The sequence below is a fragment of the Heloderma suspectum genome, chromosome 5 (genome assembly GCF_057233095.1).
Source record: "Heloderma suspectum isolate Gila_16-S chromosome 5, 16-S_ref, whole genome shotgun sequence".
Lineage (NCBI taxonomy): Eukaryota > Metazoa > Chordata > Lepidosauria > Squamata > Helodermatidae > Heloderma > Heloderma suspectum.
Window position 1 is genome coordinate 41,029,661 of NC_139462.1, and position 22,441 is coordinate 41,052,101.

Here is a 22,441-nt window from a genome sequence, read left to right on the forward strand (position 1 = left end):
TTTTTTCTAAATATGCATAGGATTGTGCCTGTAGGGTACAACCCTATTGGATCCACCCTGGGTACTCATAAGCCTTCAAACTCAGAGGCCTACAGGTATCAAATGCAGACCAGGAGATGCATTGGGCCACCCACTCTGCATTTTAGCTATACAGGCATTTTTACCTATCTAGTTGGGTAACTAGACTCGGGGGGGGGGGGGGGGCTGGGCATAGCTTGTATCCCCACATCCCTGGTCTCCTCCCCTACCCGCTCAGCAGCATGTGCTATTTTACCCTTCTATGAGCTCGTGTTTCTCTCCGCACCGGCTACGAGGGAGCAGGGAATGGGATGGGGAGCGTGGTTTCCTGGCTCTGAGGTTGGACCTTGGAGCCAGGAAACCAAAATATCCTATGACCCCCCAGATACTCTCTAGCACACATAGGATTGCTCCTCCATCTCACTAGCCAAAAGTGACAAACAACCCGGTTTGCACATAGTAACGAATTATGGGTTAAACAACCCATAGTTAGTTGTGGCTCTGTGGCAGCATGTACGTGCACACTACTTCCCGCCCACTTACCACTTCTGCTTTGCATCAGCTTTCATAAACCTGCAATGTCTGAACAAAGAATTCTTGATTGTTGAGAGACAGATAACCCAGAGTTTTAACCCATGGTTTCTCATTGGGTTAAAACTCTGCGTTATTTGTCCCTCAACAACTCAGAGTACTGGATTTGCATATTGCATCAAACAACCCAGGAATGGGTTGTTTATGAAAGCAGATCCAAAGCAACCCATGAACTGGTGTTATGTGCAAACCAGGTCATAGCATAAAGTACTGATGCAACTCCTTTAAACAGAAAACTATGCATGAGCTATACATTAGGTCTTGCTTTCCTGGGAATGGAAATCCTTCTTTCGATGGAAGTCAAGACCCTGCAAACGTAAACACAGAAACATGCAGAATTTCCAAAGACAAATCCTAATGTGGGCATACTTAAAGAGAAGAACCTCACTATTCTGAATATATATTGCTTGAGTTACATTTTGTCCAGTTTCTCAAGAGATGGCAAAATTCACCAACCTTTGCTGAACACAGAGGAGAGCTCCTTTCGGTTCAGCTTAAGATACAATTTGCTCTTAGAATGGCAATCAAAGCTAGCTGTTGCAATACTAAATTTCTTCAGCTTACCAAATTGTTTTCTTCGAATATCAAAGGTTTTCCTGGAAAACAAAAATAACATAAGGAATATCAGGAATAAGACTTTATGATTTCTATACTGCCTTTATATTCAAAACAAATATACAGGTGGTTTATCATTAGACCAAAACAGAATAAAAGAGTACACATATCCCATACACATTTTAATACACTTAGGGCGCAATCCTATTCAGATAGGCAGCTGCCTCTGAACTCAGAGGCAACTGCCTATCCAATGCAGGGCAGGAGAAGCACGGAGGGGATTTTTCCCTCCGCGCTTCTCCTGCCCTGCATTTTCAGCTAGACAGGTGATTGCGGCTGTCTAGCCATGGGAGGGCAGAGTGGGGCAGGAGGCTGCCATATGACACATGTGTCATATAGGCATTTCCACCCTCCCTGTCCTGGAACGCCCTCCGGGAACGCCCCTTTCTGGCCGCTCCACACTCCTCTTGCGAGCGCGGAGCACAAAGCTGTTCCACGTGGCCTCTGAGGCAACGTGGAAGTGGGGGGAGGTTGGTTCTCCGGGAACCAACCTTGGAGTGCGGGCTCCAAGTTGGTTCCCAGAAAACCAAATATCCTATGGCCATCTAGCCACTGTCTAGCAGCCATAGGATTGCTCCCTCCAAAAACTGAAATGGAGAAGTATTAAATAAATTACAGCCTCAGTCAAAATCATGATTTCTAATATCAAGACATATTGATTAAAAGTGTTCAACTAATTCCAGACACTGAAGATGCTTTGAGGTTGTGGTTTTTGAACAGCACCCCCCTATGCTGCATGACAAAAGGACTTTTAAGCCAGGGTAAAATAGTCTTTGGTTCCTAGCCTTAATCTTTGTTGAGCCTCACACTGCTCATTTTGAAACTGAAATATAATATCGTAATTGTTGCTACTGACACTTTTGCAATATTACATGAAAAGGGTAAGTCTGAGATTGCACAGATTTTGTGATAACCTCTTAATAATAATTTTTCTCTGACACTACGTGATGTAAGACCACTAGCCTTGTTTATCCTGTAGCTTCATTTCCATTCAAACATGTATTACTATTCAAGTTTACTTAACATTCCAACATACCTAATCAAAAGCTGGCATTCTTCATAGAGAGAAATTTTTTGACACCTGAGGTAAGTTCCAATACTCTTCATATCATGAAGAACAACCCTAGGCCTACTTTCTATCTGTCCAGGAGTTACATCCTCTAGCCACTTAAAAAAATCACACCGATTGGCTTTAGGAGCATCACAGGCATAGAAAAGGCGCCCCTGAAACAAAATGCAAACCATATAATATCAATATCTATATATTGAAAAACAAATCTAGTCTCTCTCTCTCTCTAGAACAGGTTGACAGTCCCACCACAGCTCATTAAAAGTATTAAACTTCACTTCTGATAAATGCTATGAATGTTTTAGAAAAGTAAACTTCATAGAGCAGTGGCTCCCCAACTGCGAGGCAGGTATTCCTTGGAAGCGAAAACCCATCTGCCAGGAGTGGTTGACTTAAGGGAACTTGTTTTCAAGTAAGTGGGTTAGGATTGCAATCTAAGGCTGCAACTGGATGTGACATCAAGAGATAAAGTTTGATCTCCCACTTTCTATTTTTTTTTTAAAAAAAAACAGCAACAGAACCTCCCCCAATCTGACTAGAACTGCAGTGCTTGCGGGGGGGAGGGGTCAATCCTTTCCTCTCAAGCCGTTTTCCCAACAATTCCCACCCCAGGTTACTACAGGGGAAAATATCTTTCAGCGGGAGTCTTCCAATAGGGAAACAGTACAGGGGTAAAAGATTAACCCTCTTCCCAGCAGATGCTATTACATTACAAAACAAAAAAGCAGGAGGAATCTGTTCACAGGTCATCCAATATCACATCCAGCTGTGTCCTTAGGCCCCCTTATTGAAATTAGGGGGGGCTTAGTTCCAAATAAATGTGCATAGGATTGGGTGCTATGGCAGCTCTCTATTGTGATACTAAAAAACATGCATTTCTTGCTTATTAGGAATGGTAACCAAGCATATTTAATTTAAGAACCTTTAATCAATCTCAACCTTTTATTTGAAGAGTGACATTTTATTCTCTTTTGTAAATAATTCCCCTTATTTTTTTGTTCATTTTGAAAAGTTGTCTCTGCTGGTGGTGTCAAGTCATGCCTACACTGTACGAACAAGGCTACTGAGTTTCTTTTATGTTGAGAGGATTTACTTTGGTGGCAGTGGTTAAAGATTTTATAGCTCAGGCAGCATTTTCATGTGGTGAGGTCTAACTGGAAATGTTATAAAAACTGTGGCAATAAGTTCCATAGATCCAAGCCTCAAAGTTATCTGGTGGCAAATAACCTACAGTGTTTCTTTGACATGTGCATTTTAGATTAGAACTACATTCATTGACTGTTACAGCACCTAATCAAAACAAGCCCATTTTGTCTATAGAACAAAATCCCAACTGTCAAGTATGCACATTTTCTTCACATGTTATGATATGGTGACTCTAGTCACATGTTGGAAAACAGAGGATGATGTCCCTAAATGACTATCAGGAAAAGATACATTATATCAATAATTATAACAAGGAATGGAAGAAATAATTATGTTGGGCAACATTTTTCCCCATGACTTCAATATTTCCAGAAATTTTACATCTCTAGTCTTCCTATAGTTTTTAGAAATCATTTGGGGGTTATAAAGTCTAGGTAGCAATATATAAACACCTTATCTTAAACATTTGATTCACCATTCTAGAAGAAAATATTTCATAACCCAAAACTGTTCAATGTTTCCCATTTCTCATTAACACCCCTACCCCAAAGGTCCTTAGGAAAAAAAACAAGGGGAAAGGATTTTTTCCCAAAATTTCCCAGTTTTTTTCCAGGCTTTCACCTCTTGAGTCAAGGTGATTAATTTTGAATCTTTACCAAACCAATATGTATGATAAACAATTGTATGCATAAAACACAAACCAACATGTAGCAAATTAGACATTCTAAAATTCTGCTTCACAAAAATATGTAAGTTTATGCACTTACGTATGTAATGACTTTCAACAACCATACTAGTAAAACTACGTTTAAAGATAATTGTGTAAACTTCAAATCTGTTATTTAAGCCTCCAAAAGCATACCTTATTTCTGCCTTCTTTTTTAACCATAACAAGTTTAGTAGCAATTTTGTGGTTGCAGAGTGGTGCAGAATTCTCTTGTCCTTGCCCTCCTTTCATGGAGGTATAGAAGGATATATCCACTTTTCCAAGAGCTTTATGTAGTTTTTGTGACAGCTCAAACAACAATATGTTTAAATGTTCTTCATGCACGAACAACAATAAAGATTAAATTTTAAACAGTTAAGTGTGGTTGGAAAGAAATCAAACAACTTTAAATGCAACTTCTCGTTTATCCAATAGTACTAATTTGAGCTGCTCCACCAACCTAATCAGTTTTTTTTACTATAATCCTTTAAAGGTGAATAAGGGGCTATGGTTAGCTGAAAGAGAAAAAAAAGAACTGCTTTAAAATTGAGACCCTTTAACCCATTTCTCTTTCATCAATGGAAAAGTGATCATGTAAACTTCAAGACTGTTTCTCTAAAATGTGTAAGTGGACTAAGAAAGTAACTCCCCTAAAATATACAGTAGCTTATGAATAGTCATGGATGCCCCATTTCTTCTTAGAGCTGAATTTGGGTTACCATCCATTGCCACTAAAGTTGACTGCTGTTGAGATACCGGCCCAAATTCAATGAAATGGGAGGCACTAACTAAACTGTCTAACTAAACTATGTTAGCTCGATCAATTAAGAGCTAAGGATAGAGCACAGAGATATCAAAACAAATTGGCAAGTTATAATCTAAACATTAAAGATTCTTGGCCTTTCAGACCTCCTGACATTTTTATTTGTATTTAAAAGCAGCTATGAGGGTGAGGAGTGAGCAACAGGGCTGGGGAAGAGGGTGTTTAATCATTTTCCCTGTGTTATTTTCCAAATCTAAATCACTATCCTGAGGCTTCAATTAAGATGGGGGGGGGGGGCGTACAGGTACCTGTATTTTTCCCAGTGCAGAGTTATAACAGTTTGCAGGGGAAAATGTAGATTGGGATTAGGGAAAAAGGGTTAAACACCTAATTCTCCAGCACTGCTGCTCCAATAAAATCAGAGCCCCCTTTGACTGTTTTTATCTAAAAGTAAGAACATTGGGAAGTCCAGTCATGAACCTCCTGCATAATATAAAGCTTGGCCCTGACAGATTTCTCTAACATAGTAGAATTTGGACTGCAGGGACAACTATAGACCCACATGGTGGCTGCAGATATGGCCACAGCAGATTTACAATGCACATGGTTTTGAATGGTGGCTCTCTGTGTGGCTGCTGTTAAATTGCCGCATTTGCCCATATTCTATCCCAAACTCTGTTGCCACCCACAAAACAACCGTCATTGAATTCACTGCATCAGTATTGAAATGAAAGGTGTTAGCCGTACCCGTCAAAGCAGTAGTAAAAATCTGCTTATAATGTGCAGGAGATTGAAATTCAGCTGGGATATATATCTGCCTTTTAGGGATATTAGCACACTTTACCATTTCCGCACTAGGAAAGGACAGTCCGGAAGTTTTCTGAAAAATAAAACAATGACAGCTATGCATGCAAAATCCTATTTCCTTTCCTCCAGTCTAATATGCAGACAATACATAGATTCAGAACGTTTTTATTTATTAGAGTATTGTCTCAAGCAGTAACATCGGTCCCTCCTGCATCTGTGACCAGACTTTTGTTGGGTAATTCACAGAAATCCATTTCAATACTGAAAAAATTGCTTGTAAAATATAGCAGTATTTAAAGTTTTAAAACACAATTTATGCAAACCAAGATTCTTTATCACTTTCCTTGCTACAAAGTAAAATTATGTCACTCTATATCTGGCAGTCTATCTGTTGTAACTGGCTGTAATTTGTATTCAAGATATCAACACATCAGTGTTCATCCCACCAGTGCTCACCAATCCATTTTAATTAATATAACGAAGGGCGCAATCCTATGCAGATAGGTGGCCACCTCTGAACTCAAAGGCGATAACTGCCTATCCAGTGCAGGGCAGGAGAAGCACAGAGAGAATCGTTCCCTCCACGCTCCCCCTGCCCTGCATTTTCAGCTAGACAGCCGCTTGTGGAGGGCAGAGTGGGGGAGGAGGCTGCCGTATGACACATAGGATGTGTTGTACAGGCATTTCTGCCCTCCCTGGCCTGGAACGCTCCCCGGAGCACCCCGTTTCGGCTGCTCCACATTCCTCTTGCGAGCGCGGAGCACAGGGCTTCTCGGCGCTGCCTGTGAGGCAGTACAGAAGGGGGTGGAAGGTCAGTTCCCAGAAAACAAGATAACCTATGGCCATCTAGCCGCTGACTAGAGGCCATACGGTTGCTCCCTAACTCAACAGATCTTTATTATTATCATTTATATAGTGCCATATTTGCTAAAAAGCCATCAAGGCGGTATACACTTTTAAAAAATTTTAAGCCTTGCAACGCTAAAAACAAATACATTAAAACCAGTAAAAATATAAAAACATGAAAAACTACACATTTTAAAAGGCTAAATTGAAAAGATGCATATTTATACTCTATCTAAAGACCAAGAGAGTGGGGGCCAATCACAGTTCTTGAGGGAGTGCATTCCATAGTTTGGGGGCAACACAGGAGAAAGCCCTTTTCATGCGTGCCTGAGAAATGGGCCCCTGTGGGTAATGGTGCCCTCAAAAGGGCCTCTCCTGCAGATCTTAGTACTTGAGCAGGTTAATAGTGAGGCAGGCAGTCCCTTAGATAGCCAGGTTCTAAACTGTTAGGGCTTTCAAGGTTAAAACCAGCACCTTGAATTAAGCCTGGAAAGCAACTGGCAACCAGTGCAGGTCTTTCAGGATAGGTGTAATATGGTGCCGATAATGTGTACCAGTTAGCAGCCTATCTGCCACATTTTACACCAGCTGAAGCTTCCAGACAATCTTTAGGGATAGCCCCACACAGAGCACATTGCAATAGTCTAAACGCGATGGAACCAAGGGATATATAACTGTTGCCACTTGAACATCCAGAGGCAGCATAAGATCAAGGAGCACTCCCAAGCTATGGACTTGATTCTTCAGGGAGAGTGCAACCCCTTCCAGAACAGGTTGAATACCAGTCTCCAAGTCAGGCTTTCGACTGACCAACAACCTCTATCTTGTCTGGGTTTAACTTCAGCTTGTTCACTTTCATCTATCCCATTATCGAACTCAGGCAGCATTCAAGGGTTTCAACTGTTTCCTTAGTGTTAGGTGACAAAGAGCAATAGAGCTGGGTGCTATCAGCATATTGGTGGTACCTTACTCCAAAGCTCTGAATGAGAAGATGAGCAAAGGGCTGGATGTGCCTGATCTTGCCTTGGCTTAGCCCTGGTTGGTACTTGGATGGGAGACTGCCTGGGAATCAGGCTTCCTGCACTGAGCAGGGGGTTGGACTTGATGGTCTTGTAGGCCCCTTCTAAGTCTATGATTCTATGCATAGGATTGTGCCATTAATATACTATGCTTTGTATGAACTTCTATACCTCTGCCATCGGTTTGATGTAGATATTAAAACACAATGGGGACAAGATGAAACCTTGTGGGACAGCACAGACCAATGACCATGGAGTCGAACAGCTATCCCAGCACCACCTTCTGGACACGGCCTGACAGAAAGGACTGTAACTACTGCAAAACATCATCTCCAAGGTCCAGCCCCACCAGATGGTCCAGAAGGACACCATGGTCGATGGTATCGAAAGCCACAGAGAGGTCCAAGAGAATAGGGTCATGCTCCAGGCATAGGTCATCCACCAAGGTGAACAAAGCACTCAGTCCCATATCCCGGCTGAAAACCCGATTAAAATGGGTCCAGATAATATATCCTGCCTTTCCACCACTTTACAGTCTCAGTAGATGTAGACTGTAGATCTTCCACTTTAGGACAAAGGATATACATATTTGGGATTGCATGCTTATTGCTAATACAGGGCCAATCCAGACACCATTTTGGAGCAAGCCAGAACATTAAGCCAACTTCAAACCATGGTTTAATATCCTTGCTTGATCCAAAGCTGGTAACCTTAGTTTCCCAGGTCAGATGAAACGTGAAATCATGGTTAATTAGAGGCTGCCTGGTTTCACTGTGACTCACAGCAAGGTGCTCAGTGTGAACAAAGGCCTTCTTCATATCTTAGTTTAATAAGTTAGCTGAGATATGATAGTATGAACCAGCTCAATATCTCTAATGGAGCCACAAGTGCCATTTTGAAGCTTATTGATGCAGGTACCTCAACAACCTTTAAGAATATATAAAAACAACATTTTAAAAGCAATAATGAGGAGCACATGACTAGTCTAATCAACAATTAGCTGGAATACTGGACTACTAAATATTCACAACTATTTTAGGAAGATGCTTTGGCAAGATCTACTTTGTGAATAGTTATATACCTTGGGGTGTTTGGTTATGTTGTGGCAGTTCAACTGACCTAACACCTTTGGTGCTTCCTCCGTAGAAAATGTCTGATTGAAGCACAGAGAAAATTTCTTTCCTTCTGAAACAAAATCTTGGCTGCTAAAGTTTTGTTGCTGTTTATAAAGCATGCTTTTCATCATCTGCATATGCACAGAGTCTGGAGGGCTTTTATCGATGGCATCACTCTGACCCTCTCCTGTGTCATCCAGTGGCATTCCTAAGACACTCTCAGCTCGGATGTCATCAGTCATAGACACTTCACTGCTGTTTTGAGCTCTCAAATCACCATGAGTTGTGTTTTGGTATTTCTGCCACTTGCTTTGTCTCTTTTGTTCAGACATATTAGGGAATGCATGCTGTGTAAGCACCCCTTGTCTTTCTCCTATATACTTTTCATCCCCAAATGTTTCACACATCCTGTCCTCAGGCCCTAACATTTTTGACTTGTCATATGTGTTGACTACTGAGAAACCACAGGACTGCTGGCCTTCCTCACAGGCCTTTCCACTGGAAAAAACTTCTGAGTAGGGAAGTTTTTCATCTACAGGTACAGTCACAGCTGGAATGCGTGTTCTAGCAGCGGATAGGAGCATAGACATATCATTATCTTCCGGGCAGCTGGACTCCTCCATTCCTATAGAACAGAGAATTATAGAAAGCTGCAACACATGCCCTTGGCCATTTCAAAACAAGATCCTAGGAATAACAAATAAAAATAAATATCTGGATTTCTTCTCTCCAAGTTCCCTGGGAATGCTGCTTTCCCTTGAATGATAACTTTTAGGTAGCAAGGACTTTGGATGTATTTGTTACTTCCATAGCATGAATGCATTTTAATCAATTAGCTGAAAAAGGGATGGCTTAATGTGAATGGTAATGCATGACCTAATAATGCTATCTGGGATCGCTATGTGCTGCTAGTCAGCCTTGAATCTCAGGTCTGTAGTGCTATATAGTACGGGGGCAGGGGGGAATGTTTCAGAAGGACGGGCAAGAAAAATGTCCTTTCCTCCTTCTGAAATCTTGTGAGTCCCAAACTGTGCTACAAGTCTCCTTTCCTAGGATTGCTGGAGCTCTGAACAGGAGCAGTCCAGTTAGAAGTCGGGGATACACCAGAACATCGTGTTGCAGGTCCACATTGTTAAATTAAAGTCTTCATAAGATCACTCAACTTGTTACCTGTTCCGTACTAAAAGAACTAATTCAGGGTGAGGGGGAAACACTGGTTGGATCCTAACCTTTGCTTTGTGAAACGAATAAGTTTCCATTCATGGAAAGAAAGTTGCCCCAACAGAAAGAGTCCTTCTGTGAGCATACAGAACCCCTTCTTTTCACACTAACCAAAAAGTCAGGATCCAAGTCACAGGCTCTAAGTAACACAGAGCCAGGAAGGAAAATCTCACTATCTTTAGCTTTAAAAATGTAATATTTATAATAAAACCAGGCAGAGAATGCTCAGACTATATATGTTTAACTGTAACACCTTAAGAAGCTAGAGGAAAAGAAAGGTGCAAGTTTTCGGTATCCAGTACTGCAACCTGATTTTTGCCTATAGGGAGCATACCATCCCCTTGCTATGTCTGCTGGCACAACCATTATTTAAAAAAACAAAACAAACATTCTTACTGAACAGGTCTGTTTCATTGTCCATAGATAACTCTGGAACAATTCTGGACATCAGGAATTCCTTTTCTTGCATGTCTACCACTGTTTCTTTACTGCTTGGACTTGTGGAACAATGACAGTCAGACGGCTGTGAAGAAATGCGTTGTATTGATAACATTTGCACCCAAGCAATTTGTAAAGCTAAGAAATCAAGAAAGCACAGCTGAATAAACTTATATTATCCAAATTGTTTTTTAAATACCAAATAAAATAAAATTGCTGTTTTATACCTGCTGAATATCAGGTCCATACCTTATTAAGCTCACTTGAAACAAACGTTGAGAAATCCAAATTTAGATTTGAAGGAGAATTTATCATGATCCGGTTTAGAGGTTCAGAAGACACATTGAATGCCACTGTGAAGGGGAAGAAACAATAATAATAATAATAATACAAAATCATCATATTAAACTCTGGTTACTAATAGTTCACGTTGATAGTAACTTACAAAATTCATATTTGGTGTGTTTGTCGATGAAGTTGAACTCTTTGCTAAAATTTTCAGTTGTAATGGTGTTGAGATCATTTTTTGAAAGGTTTCTTGAGCCTACAGGCTAGGAAGAAAAAAGCTGTATCAATATCCTCATTTTATTTCAGAGAAAAATTGAAAATCTGGGTATCAAACAATACCAACTTCAGATTTCTAAAGGAACCTAGACCATGCATAATATTTAACAGGGCCCTCACTGGCTCCTTAAAAAAGTAAGCTAGTCCTATAAAAAGCATCTTATTCTCCATATTCAGAACTCAGAATACATCATTCAAGCTATGAAACATAGGTTTCCCAGTAAGTAAAAGTGTTACCCGTTATCTGTTAGAAAACTGGTTTGTTTAAAATTCTGAGCCTGATTCTTCAGAAGAAAGACGTTTCATATTGATTCTGCCGACAGAAAAAAAATCCAACCTAACATGCTGCTCTATATTCTTAAGGATAAAAGCTACATCTTAGGCTTAAGCCATTCACAGGTTACTTTAATCTGAACACTTGTCAGCATGAGTTTAAACATTTAATTTTATCTTGCAAACATTATTATTAATAATACACTGCCATTGGTATAAATGCTTTACATAGTTTCACGAACAAAAAATATAGGGTCCTTTCCCCAACAAACGGACAATCTAAAATTAACAATAGTGAAAGGCGAGAAAGGAAGGGAGGGAGAGCCAAGTGTAGCCAAAGATAAAGCGAGCTGGTACAGTTACACATATGTAAGTCTGGCTACAAACTGAGAGTGCAGATTAAACCAGGGTTAATCCAAAGATCTGGCAGGAAAAGTGAGCTTTGATGGGGGATTTGAAGGAGAGGTAGCACCATGACATGTTCAGGAAGAGAGTTCCATGCTCAGAGGAAAGCTTATAAACAAGCTTTCACACAACATTCTAGGAAACTTGTCACAACAAATTCAGAATTCTTTTTCTTGAAGGCCTGACATGAAGATATATAAGGAGTCGACAAGCTGAGGTCTGTATTTGTTACTTTCCTGTCATGTTTTAAACCATATATTTAGTCTAGCTTTTCTAATTCATGTTTTCACAATACATTCACAGACTAAAGAAAACGATCTAAAAAAACACACCTCAGTTTACCTTAATAAAGTTGGGCAGCACAGGACTGCCCAGTTCTTGAGCTGGGGAAAAACAAACATCCTTTGCAGCCATTTCAAACTCTGCCATATCAGCATGTGTATCCCACCTCAGATGTGAACAGGGTCCTCTCATCATTAACTCACTAGCTGCTGATCCCTTCACCTGGTACCCATGAAATTCAACTTGCTATATACATTTAATTAAACATGCAAAGCAATAAGAGATGCATCAATAAGAAGATATCAGGAGAAAACAACCACAATTTGCTCTATTATAATTTTTGTTAAGTCGCACTGGAAATCACTGGGATGATGCAGGTGCAACACTGGGTCACTTTTAAATGTAGTGAACAAACTTGAAGCAAGCCTCAGGAATGTGCATACCCATCCTGCAGACCCTCCCCATAGCAAATTCCAGTTAAGGTTAAACAGGAAGCCCCCATTGGTATCAGATTAAACAGAAACCCAGATGAATCTGAGATGAAATTTAGATTGGTGTCACTAAACTGCTTAAGCATAGCTGGGGGGTGAAATTTGCTCCAGGTAGGATAGTGTCAGGGTGGACACTAAGCCCATAGAATCCCAGAGTAGTTCTGATTCAGAGGAAGAGCAGTTGCTCCTGGGAGAGGAGCGCGCCCCTTTTTCCCAGGACCCGCAGCTGACAGAGATTCCTCCCACCAACATTCCTAGATTAGAAAGCAGTCCAGGGAGTGACCCAGCACCGATAGCAGACTGGTTGGATGTGCGGTGCAGACGCAGAGAGCGGCGCCAAATGGAGAGCGCGGAAAGGAGGCGTAGCGCCCGGTTGGCGCTCAAAGAACGGTTGCGCCCAGAGGATCCAAGGGAAAAGGGGAGGGATTCTCCCTAGTCCTTATATTCAGGGGTCTGCCAGTAATTGCCTTTCAAACGGGGACCAACTGTTCCAAGTTAGGGCATAGGGATGCTGCTGCTCAGATCTAGTCGCTACCTGTAGAGTTGTAAGTTGTAAAAGAAAAATAAAGCTTTGAAAAGAATCCCTTTGTATGCATCTGGACTTGGCTACTGGATTAGACTGAGAGAGCCCTCCAAGGAGCCCTTGACAGATAGTGGCAGTGGGGTACTCCCAAGGCTGTTCCGTTCGTTAAACATAGTTAACAGGGAGTCAGAATTAGGCCTGCACCAGTTCAGAATTAGGAATGCCTGCTATCTCTCACATGTCTGAGATCACTAACATATACATTCAGATCCTCCTCTTTAAATAAAAAATGGATATGCTAATCTATCTGTTTTACTGGAGGTTTTCAAGAAATTACTCAGATACTCCCTTGACCCTACAGTTCTCTTTCTGATTTGTTCTTTAGTCTTCTCAGGGCCTTCATGCCCTTGCCTAGTGCAGAACTAGGAATCTTTGCAAGCTGCTGCTGTTCTGAAGTATACAGATTTTCTATTGCCACCTATGCAAAAGGAAAGTTATGCACTTCCCTTTCATCTTTCCCATCCTACTGCTGACAATAGGAACTTGGATGTTCACAGTTGCCAGCGTGATCAGTTCACCTGAATTTAAGGTGAAACAAAAAAGTGTTGGTTTTACTGAATTTGTGTCATTGCTACTGTGTCAAAGCTGACATTTTATATAAGAACTTGAGAAGGACATGCAACACAAAACAAGTTTATACAGAAATGGACAAACCAGAAATGATACAAAATGCTAGTTTCCGGAACAGAACAGGTCAGCAGACCTAACAGAAGAGAGCTCTGCTCATCTGTCCTGTTCGGGATACAGGCATTTCAATTCATTTCTGGGATTGTTCTAGGAAGCGCTAGCTTAGTCTTGTGCCAGAGATGGGTCCCGATGGTGCTACATCATCAGTGGAGAGTATCCCACTACATCATCAGTGGAGAGTATCAGTGGAGTATTGCAGGATACTGCCCTGAGTTTTGTAACCTGAATTCCATGATCAACATCCAAAATTAACTGCTGAATTCAGACTTGTGTAATCTTAACACAAACTATAAGCCTTTGGAATATGAGTGCTTTAAATACAAATTGTCAGTTTGCACATTTGCATTTTCTAATTTAAATTAATTTGTAACTGAATCCTATGATAAACATGCTGCTGTTCTACACATTATTGCCACCATGGCAAGCACTGGTTTAATTCCCTATATGAATGGAGAGGTACACCATCCATAAGATTCATTAAGTTATAACTGCACAATTCTGGAATTCAGGCCCTAAGGAAAAGTGTCATGGGAAAATAAAATCTCATGGGATGGAAGACTTCAGGCAAATCATTTTTCAATGTTGTGATTACAGTAGTTTATTTAAGAATACTTATTCAATATGCCATTACAAATTACCCTTCAAGGAGTGGTGGTGAGGGGAGAGAGATGAGAAGTATTGGTGTGAGTAAACAGTTATTAGCCAGGATCCGAAGAGTTCCTTTAGATGTGCTCTAGAGCTTGGGCATGCTGTGAGACTTTTTTACTTCTCTGAACAGGAGCCCCACATGCCATATCACAAACTGCTGTTTGAAAACTCCATACTTTCAAAAGCCCTAGTTGCAGTTTGAGGGATCCTGGCTGTTAGGTTTGCTAAATCATCTCTTTGCAGGATATACCTTTTGTTGACTCTCAACTACTTCAAAAGGATAGTAATTCTGTAGCATATTTACTGTTGCTGTTGTGGGCTCCTCTACATCATTGTTTAAGGAAGAAGTCTAGAAATAACCATAAAAAGGTTAAGAGAAGGATGAATCATTCTGTACTTAGCACATGATCACTTTTGCATGCAGAAAGAAATTAAAATCAGTCCATTACCTTCAGTCTGACCATATGGCAATGTCATTTGCTATTTTTAAAAACTATATTTCAGCTAAAAACACACACAAAACAACCTATTTTACATTTGGATAGGAAGCATACATTTCTGCTCTACAGTGCAAATGCTATATTGAGTTGTGTGTTCTAGCTGTTGAAAAAAATCACAATAATTTTCTCAAATATCATCTTTGACATGATGTAATGAACTTTTCGTATGAAAGACTCCTTTCAAACACCTATTATATAACAGGTGTTCTGCCTTTAAAACAAGTTAACAATCTTGCTTTTGTTTCATTTTAGCTAGCATTGCTATGGAATATGCTTTTAAATCCTAAAATCAATGTGCTAAGTCTCTTCCTGTTATTAATATCTAGAAAACAAGATCTACCCAAAATAAACACACTTATTGTCTAGCTTAGTAGAAGCCTAATAGCACTAGCAACCTAATGCATGACTTAAGGTTTTTTTAAAAGTTAAAGATTTATTGCTGTGTATGTGTCTACAGTGCCCACCCTTCCCAAACTGAACTTAAAACAAATTCTTAGCTAGAACTCAAAGAGGCCCAGTGCCAGACACTACTGCATATGCATATGGAGTTTGCCACTGTTCATCATTGTGATTCACTTCTTTGAACTACATCAGAAGTTGCACTGCAGGGTCTCCTGATGGAGGGGTACGCTATAAGTCATTCAGAAGCCTCAGATTGTGCATGTTTCACATATCTTCTTAAATCCTATATCTTATTAAAAGGATATCAGATAGCACTGATAAATGACAATTTCACAGGTGTAGCTAAGAGTCTTCAGCAAAGGAGATCGTTACCTTGTCGTGGTGCTGGAGTTTGAGCACCAAAATGTCATGAGCTAAACCGTGAAGGGACACCCAAGACGGGAAGGTCATGGCAGAGAGGTCAAACTAAATATGATCCCTGGGGAAGGAAACGGCAACCCACCCCAGTATTCTCGCTATGAAAACTAAATGGATCAGTACAACCAGAGATATGTCGGTATACCATCGGAAGATGGGACTCCCAGGTCGGAAGATGGTCAAAATGCTACTGGGGAGGAACAGAGGATAAGTTCAACTAGCCCCAGATGTGATGACGCAGCTAGCTCAAAGTCGAAAGGACGGCTAGCAGCCGATGGTGCTGGTGGTGAACAACAAATCCAATGTTCTAAAGATCAACACACCATAGGAACCTGGAATGTAAGATCTATGAGCCAGGGCAAATTGGATGTGGTTATTGGAGAGATGTCAAGATTAAATATAGACATTTTGGGTGTCAGTGAACTGAAATGGATTGGAATGGGCCACTTCACATCAAATGACCACCAGATCTACTACTGTGGACAAGAAGACCACAGAAGAAATGGAGTAGCCTTCATAATTAATAATAAAGTGGCTAAAGCAGTGCTTGGATACAATCCAAAAAATGACAGAATGATCTCAATTCGAATTCAGGGTAAGCCATTTAACATCACAGTGATCCAAATATACGCCCCAACCACAGATGCTGAAGAAGCAGAAGGAGATCAGTTCTATGAGGATCTGCAGCACCTACTGGATAGTACGCCAAACAAAGATGTTGTTTTCATTACAGGGGACTGGAATGCTAAGGTGGGTAGTCAAACGACACCTGGAATTACAGGCAAGCATGGTCTCGGAGAACAAAATGAAGCAGGACATAGGCTGATAGAATTTTGCCAAGACAACTCACTGTGCATAACAAACACTCTCTTCCAACAACCTAAGAGACGACTTCATACACGGACTTCACCAGACAGTCGACACCGAAATCAGATTGACTACATCCTTTGTAGCCAAAGGTGGCGGACATCTATGCAGTTGGTAAAAACAAGACCTGTAGCTGATTGTAGTTCAGATCATGAACTTCTTATTGCACAATTTAGAATCAGACTAAAGAGAACAGGGAAGACCCACAGATCAGTTAGATATGAGCTCACTAATATTCCTCATGAATATGCAGTGGAGGTGAAGAATAGATTTAAGGGACTAGATTTAGTAGATAGTGTCCCGGAAGAACTATGGACAGAAGTTCGCAACATTGTTCAGGAGGCGGCCGGCAACAAAAAACATCCCAAAGAAAAAGAAAACCAAGACGGCAAGATGGCTGTCTGCTGAGACACTGGAAGCAGCCCAAGAAAGAAGGAAAGCAAAAGGCAACAGTGAGAGGGGGAAAAATGCCCCATTAAATGCAAAATTCCAGAGGTTAGCCAGAAGAGATAAGGAATTGTTTTTAAACAAGCAATGCGCGGCAGCGGAAGAGGGTAACAGAATAGGAAGGACAAGAGACCTCTTCCAGAAAATTAGAAACATCGGAGGTAAATTCCAGGCAAAAATGGGTATGATCAAAAACAAAGATGGCAAGGACCTAACAGAAGCAGAAGAGATCAAGAAAAGGTGGCATGAATATATGGAAGATCTGTATAGGAAGGATAATAATATCGGGGATAGATTTGACGGTGTGGTCAGTGAGCTAGAGCCAGACATCCTGAAGAGTGAGGTTGAATGGGCCTTAAGAAGCATTGCTAATAACAAGGCAGCAGGAGACGATGGTATCCCAGCTGAACTGTTTAAAACCTTTCAAGGTGATGCATGCCATATGCCAGCAAAGTTGGAAAACACAAGAATGGCCAACAGATTGGAAAAAATCAACCTATATCCCCATACCAAAAAAGGGAAGCACCAAAGAATGTTCAAACTATCGAACAGTGGCACTTATTTCACATGCCAGTTAGGTAATGCTCAAGATCTTGCAAGGTAGACTCCAGCAATTCATGGAACGAGAACTGCCAGATTTACAAGCTGGGTTTAGAAAAGGCAGAGGAACTAGAGACCAAATTGCCAATATCCGCTGGATAATGGAGAAAGCCAGGGAGTTTCAGAAAAACATCTACTTCTGTTTTATTGACTATTCTAAAGCCTTTGACTGTGTGGATCATAACAAATGGTGGCAAGTTCTTGGTGGTATGGGAATACCAAGTCATCTTGTCTGCCTCCTGAGGAATCTGTATAACAAACAAGTAGCAACGGTAAGAACAGACCATGGAACAATGGACTGGTTTAAGATTGGGAAAGGAGTACGGCAGGGTAGTATACTCTCACCCTACCTATTCAACCTGTACGCAGAACACATCATGTGACGTGCTGGGCTTGATGAAGCCAAGGCTGGAGTTAAAATCACTGGAAGTAACATTAAAAATCTCTGATATGCAGATGATACCACTTTGATGGCTGAAAGCGAGGAGGAGCTGAGGAACCTTATGACCAAGGTGAAAGAAGAAAGTGCAAAAGCTGGGTTGCAGTTAAACCTCAAAAAAACCAAGATTATGGCAACCAGCTTGATTGATAACTGGCAAATAGAGGGAGAAAACGTGGAGACAGTGACAGACTTTGTCTTTCTAGGTGCAAAGATTACTGCCGACGCTGACTGCAGCCAGGAAATCAGAAGACGTTTACTTCTTCTGAGGACAGCAATGACAAATCTTGATCAAATAGTTAACAGCAGAGACATCACACTGACAACAAAGGTCTGCATAGTTAAAGCAATGGTATTCCCCGTAGTAACCTATGGCTGCGAGAGCTGGACCATAAGGAAGGCTGAGCGAAGGAAGATAGATGCTTTTGAACTGTGGTGCTGGAGGAAAATTCTGAGAGTGCCTTGAACTGCAAGAAGATCAAACCAGTCCACACTCCAGGAAATAAAGCCAGCCTGCTCACTTGAGGGAATGATATGAAAGGCAAAACTGAAGTCCTTTGGCCACATCATGAGAAGACAGGATACCCTGAAGAAGATGCTGATGCTAGGGAAAGTGGAAGGCCAAAGGAAGAGGGGCCGACCAAGGGCAAGATGGATGGATGATATTCTGGAGGTGATGGACTCGACCTTGGGGGAGCTGGGGGTGGCGACGGCCGACAGGAAGCTCTGGTGTGGGCTGGTCCATGAAGTCACGAAGAGTCGGAAGCGACTGACCAAATAAACAACCACAACAACAAAGCTAAGAGTATTAATAGGAACATAGGACACTGCCTTATACTGAGGCAGACCATTGGTCAATCTAGGCCAGTGTTATAATTACTGACTGGCAGGGTTCTCCAGGGTTTCATGGAGGAGTTTTTTCAAGACCTACCTAGAGATGTCAGGGACTGAAGCTGAGATCTGCTGCATGTAAAGCACGTGCTCTATCACTAAACTACAACCCCTTGTATTAATGATTATGAACTGGACGATCCCAAATGGAAGGCACTTCTGCTGAAGTGGAGGGATTGCAGAGTTCATCTCCGCTCCCCAGAACCTGCTCTGGAGGGTCCCTTGACTCTGGAGCCAGTTTCCAGGGGTGCAGGTGGGCTGCACGCAGGGGCAGAGGGAGTCAATGAGCGTGGGGGGGGGGTATGCAAGTGAGTGACTTCAGTTTGTGTAGTGAGATATTTAGATTAAAGCCATTATCAATAATAATCAAAATCCAAAAGGTTTACCAGTTTAGGAGAACCAGAATATACAGAAGATATTTGCACATTTTCAGAAGAAGACACTTCAGCAAACTTTTGCTTAGCTACAAAAGAGAGAAAAATACAGTAAGCTTCAGACACCAGGCTAATTCAAATAAGAAAAATACTTAAAAGATACACCTTGAATTATTGTAATTAGTTGTCCCTTTTAAAGTCAATGCTACTGCTCATAGGACCAGGTATCAAAAACACAGACTTTATTTTAGTATAATTAGTAATATTAGTGACAAACACAAAACAATTCATTTCTGTAGAATATTTATTCCAATAGGAAATAAAATAGTGGGTAGATATGACATTTCTTGAAAACAGAATAGATATAATTTTAATTGAAAAAACACAAGAAAAAAAATGATATGCAATCCCCCAGTCCTGCAAGTGTTGGCCGCATACCAGAGCTATGGGCTAGTTCACACAATTGCTGCAGCCTTATTTAAGTCACAGTGCACTGCGACCATTGTGAACATTCAAGCTGCAGCAGTCCCAAACCTGGCAAAGGTTGGTTGTTTCTGTGGTTAACAAACCACCCCCAACCCATGGGCTGGTTTTGGGTTGGGAATGGTTTGTTAACCATGACAACAACCCACCCTGCACCAGGTTCATACATCACAATAAGCCACAGCAACCACCCATCAGAGCTTGAATATTCACAGTGGCTGCTGGCATGCACCACTGGTGGGCTGCGGTGATCATGCAAGGGAGACCATTGACTCACCACCACTGCCACCCAGCAATCTTCTTATGCTACACAGTAAGCTGCTTTTGAAACGTGAATGGACTTTTAAAAGCAGTGGATTGGATCCAGATTTAGGCACATGCAACCGGGCTGGCGGAAGCAGACTTCTCTACCCCAAACTCCCTATCACAGCCCCACCAGCGATCTCAAAATGCTACAGAGGGTCTGGGGACCCTGCTGAATGGGGTAGAATCAGGGGATCCCCACAAATCAGATCAAGGCAATTTCCGTGGGCTGGGGATTGGAGGGATTGCTGGGGGGAGGAGGGGCAGGGAAGTCCACTTCCACCAGCTCAGTTGCGCACGCCTAAATCTAGATCCAGCCCAGTGTTTCCACATTGCAAGCGAAGATGGGAAGTGGCACTGACCTCCTGTTGGGCATGTGCAAGCTTTTGTGGTTACCTAAATAAAGATGCCCCTTCATGGATCACTGCCTTGTTGTGGCGAAGGGGCTTGCGTAACTCAGTGAAGCCATAAGCTATGCCGTGCAGGGCCACCCAAGACGGACAGGTCATGGCAGAGAGTTCTGACAAAATGTGGTCCACTGGAGAAGGAAATGGCAACCCACTCCAGTATTCTTGCCAAGAAAACCCCATGGAACGTATCACAAGGCTAAAAGAGATGACGCCGGAAGATGAGCCCCTCAGGTCGGAAGGTGTCCAATATGCTACTGGGGAAGAGCAGAGGGTATTTCCAAGTAGCGCCAGAAAGAGTGAAGCGGCTGGGCCAAAGCCGAAAGGACACTCAGCTGTGGATGTGTCTGGCGGTGAAAAGAAAATCCGATGCTGTAAAGAACAATATTGTTTAGGAACCTGGAATGTCAGATCAATGAATCAAGGTAAGCTGGAGGTGGTCAAACAGGAGATGGCAAGATTGAACATCGACATCTTGGGAATCAGCGAACTAAAATGGACAGGCATGGGCGAATTTAATTCAGGTGACCATCATATCTACTATTGTGGGCAAGAATCCCTTAGAAGAAATGGAGTAGCACTCATAGTCAACAAAAGGGTGGGAAAAGCAGTACTGGGGTACAATCTTAAAAATGATAGAATGATCTCAGTACGAATCCAAGGCAAACCATTCAACATCACAGTAATTCAAGTCTATGCCCCAACCACTGAGGCCGAAGAAGCTGAGGTTGATCGGTTCTATGAAGACCTACAACACCTTCTAGAACTAACACCAAAAAAAGATGTCCTCTTCATCATAGGGGATTGGAATGCTAAAGTAGGAAGTCAAGAAATCACCGGGATAACAGGCAGGCATGGCCTTGGTGTACAAAATGAAGCAGGACAAAAGCTAATAGAGTTTTGCCAAGAGAACACGCTGATCATAGCAAACACTCTTTTCCAACAGCACAAGAGGCGACTCTACACATGGACGTCACCAGATGGTCAATATCGAAATCAGATTGATTATGTCCTTTGCAGCCAAAGATGGAGAAGCTCCATACAGTCAGTCAAAACAAGACCTGGAGCTGACTGTGGCTCAGATCATGAGCTGCTTCTTGCAAAATTTCGGCTTAAATTGAAGAACGTCGGGAAAACCACTAAACCGTTCAGGTATGACCTAAATCATATCCCTTATGAATATACAGTGGAGGTGAGGAATAGATTTCAGAGATTAGACCTGATAGACAGAGTGCCTGAGGAACTATGGACGGAGGTCCGTAACATTGTTCAGGAGGCAGCAACGAAATCCGTCCCAAAGAAAAAGAAATGCAAGAAAGCCAAGTGGCTGTCTGATGAGGCTTTACAAGTAGCTCACGAAAGAAGGGAAGTGAAAAGCAAAGGAGAAAGGGGAAGATATACCCAACTGAATGCAGAGTTCCAGAGAATAGCAAGGAGAGACAAGAAGGCCTTCTTAAATGAACAATGCAAAGAAATCGAGGAAAACAACAGAATGGGAAAGACTAGAGATCTCTTCAAGAAAATTGGAGATCTCAAGGGAACGTTTTGTGCAAAGACGGGCATGATAAAGGACAAAGAAGGCAGGGACCTAACAGAAGCAGATGAGATTAAGAAGAGGTGGAAAGAATACACAGAAGAACTATACAGGAAAGATCTGAATGTCCCTGATAGCCATGATAGTGCGGTCACTGAACTTGAGCCAGACATCCTAGAGAGTGAAGTCAAGTGGGCCTTAGGAAGCATTAGTAACAACAAAGCTAGCGGAGATGACAGTATTCCAGCCGAGCTATTTAAAATCCTAAAAGATGATGCTGTTAAAGTGCTGCATTCAATATGCCAACAAATCTGGAACACTCAACAGTGGCCACAAGACTGGAAAAGGTCAGTTTACATTCCAATCCCAAAGAAGGGCAACGCCAAACAGTGTTCAAACTACCGCACAATTGCGCTCATTTCACATGCCAGCAAGGTGATGCTCAAAATCCTACAAGCTAGGCTTCAGCAGTATGCGAACCGAGAACTAC

At 41.7% G+C, this 22,441-nt stretch overlaps 1 protein-coding gene across 1 annotated transcript in view; it reads right to left on the bottom strand.

Annotated features, from left to right (window-relative positions):
* ZGRF1 (zinc finger GRF-type containing 1) overlaps window positions 1-22,441 on the bottom strand; it is a 60,047-nt gene that overhangs the window by 24,187 nt on the left and 13,419 nt on the right. The window contains exons 8-17 of the mRNA XM_084855881.1: window positions 19,237-19,313; window positions 14,538-14,636; window positions 10,800-10,905; window positions 10,604-10,707; window positions 10,313-10,439; window positions 8,662-9,320; window positions 5,656-5,788; window positions 4,302-4,480; window positions 2,261-2,448; window positions 1,066-1,205 (exon numbers count right to left, since the gene is read on the bottom strand). Of these exons, the coding sequence (XP_084712007.1) occupies window positions 1,066-1,205; window positions 2,261-2,448; window positions 4,302-4,480; window positions 5,656-5,788; window positions 8,662-9,320; window positions 10,313-10,439; window positions 10,604-10,707; window positions 10,800-10,905; window positions 14,538-14,636; window positions 19,237-19,313 (1,812 nt within the window). The remainder of the gene's footprint in view (window positions 1-1,065; window positions 1,206-2,260; window positions 2,449-4,301; window positions 4,481-5,655; window positions 5,789-8,661; window positions 9,321-10,312; window positions 10,440-10,603; window positions 10,708-10,799; window positions 10,906-14,537; window positions 14,637-19,236; window positions 19,314-22,441) is intronic.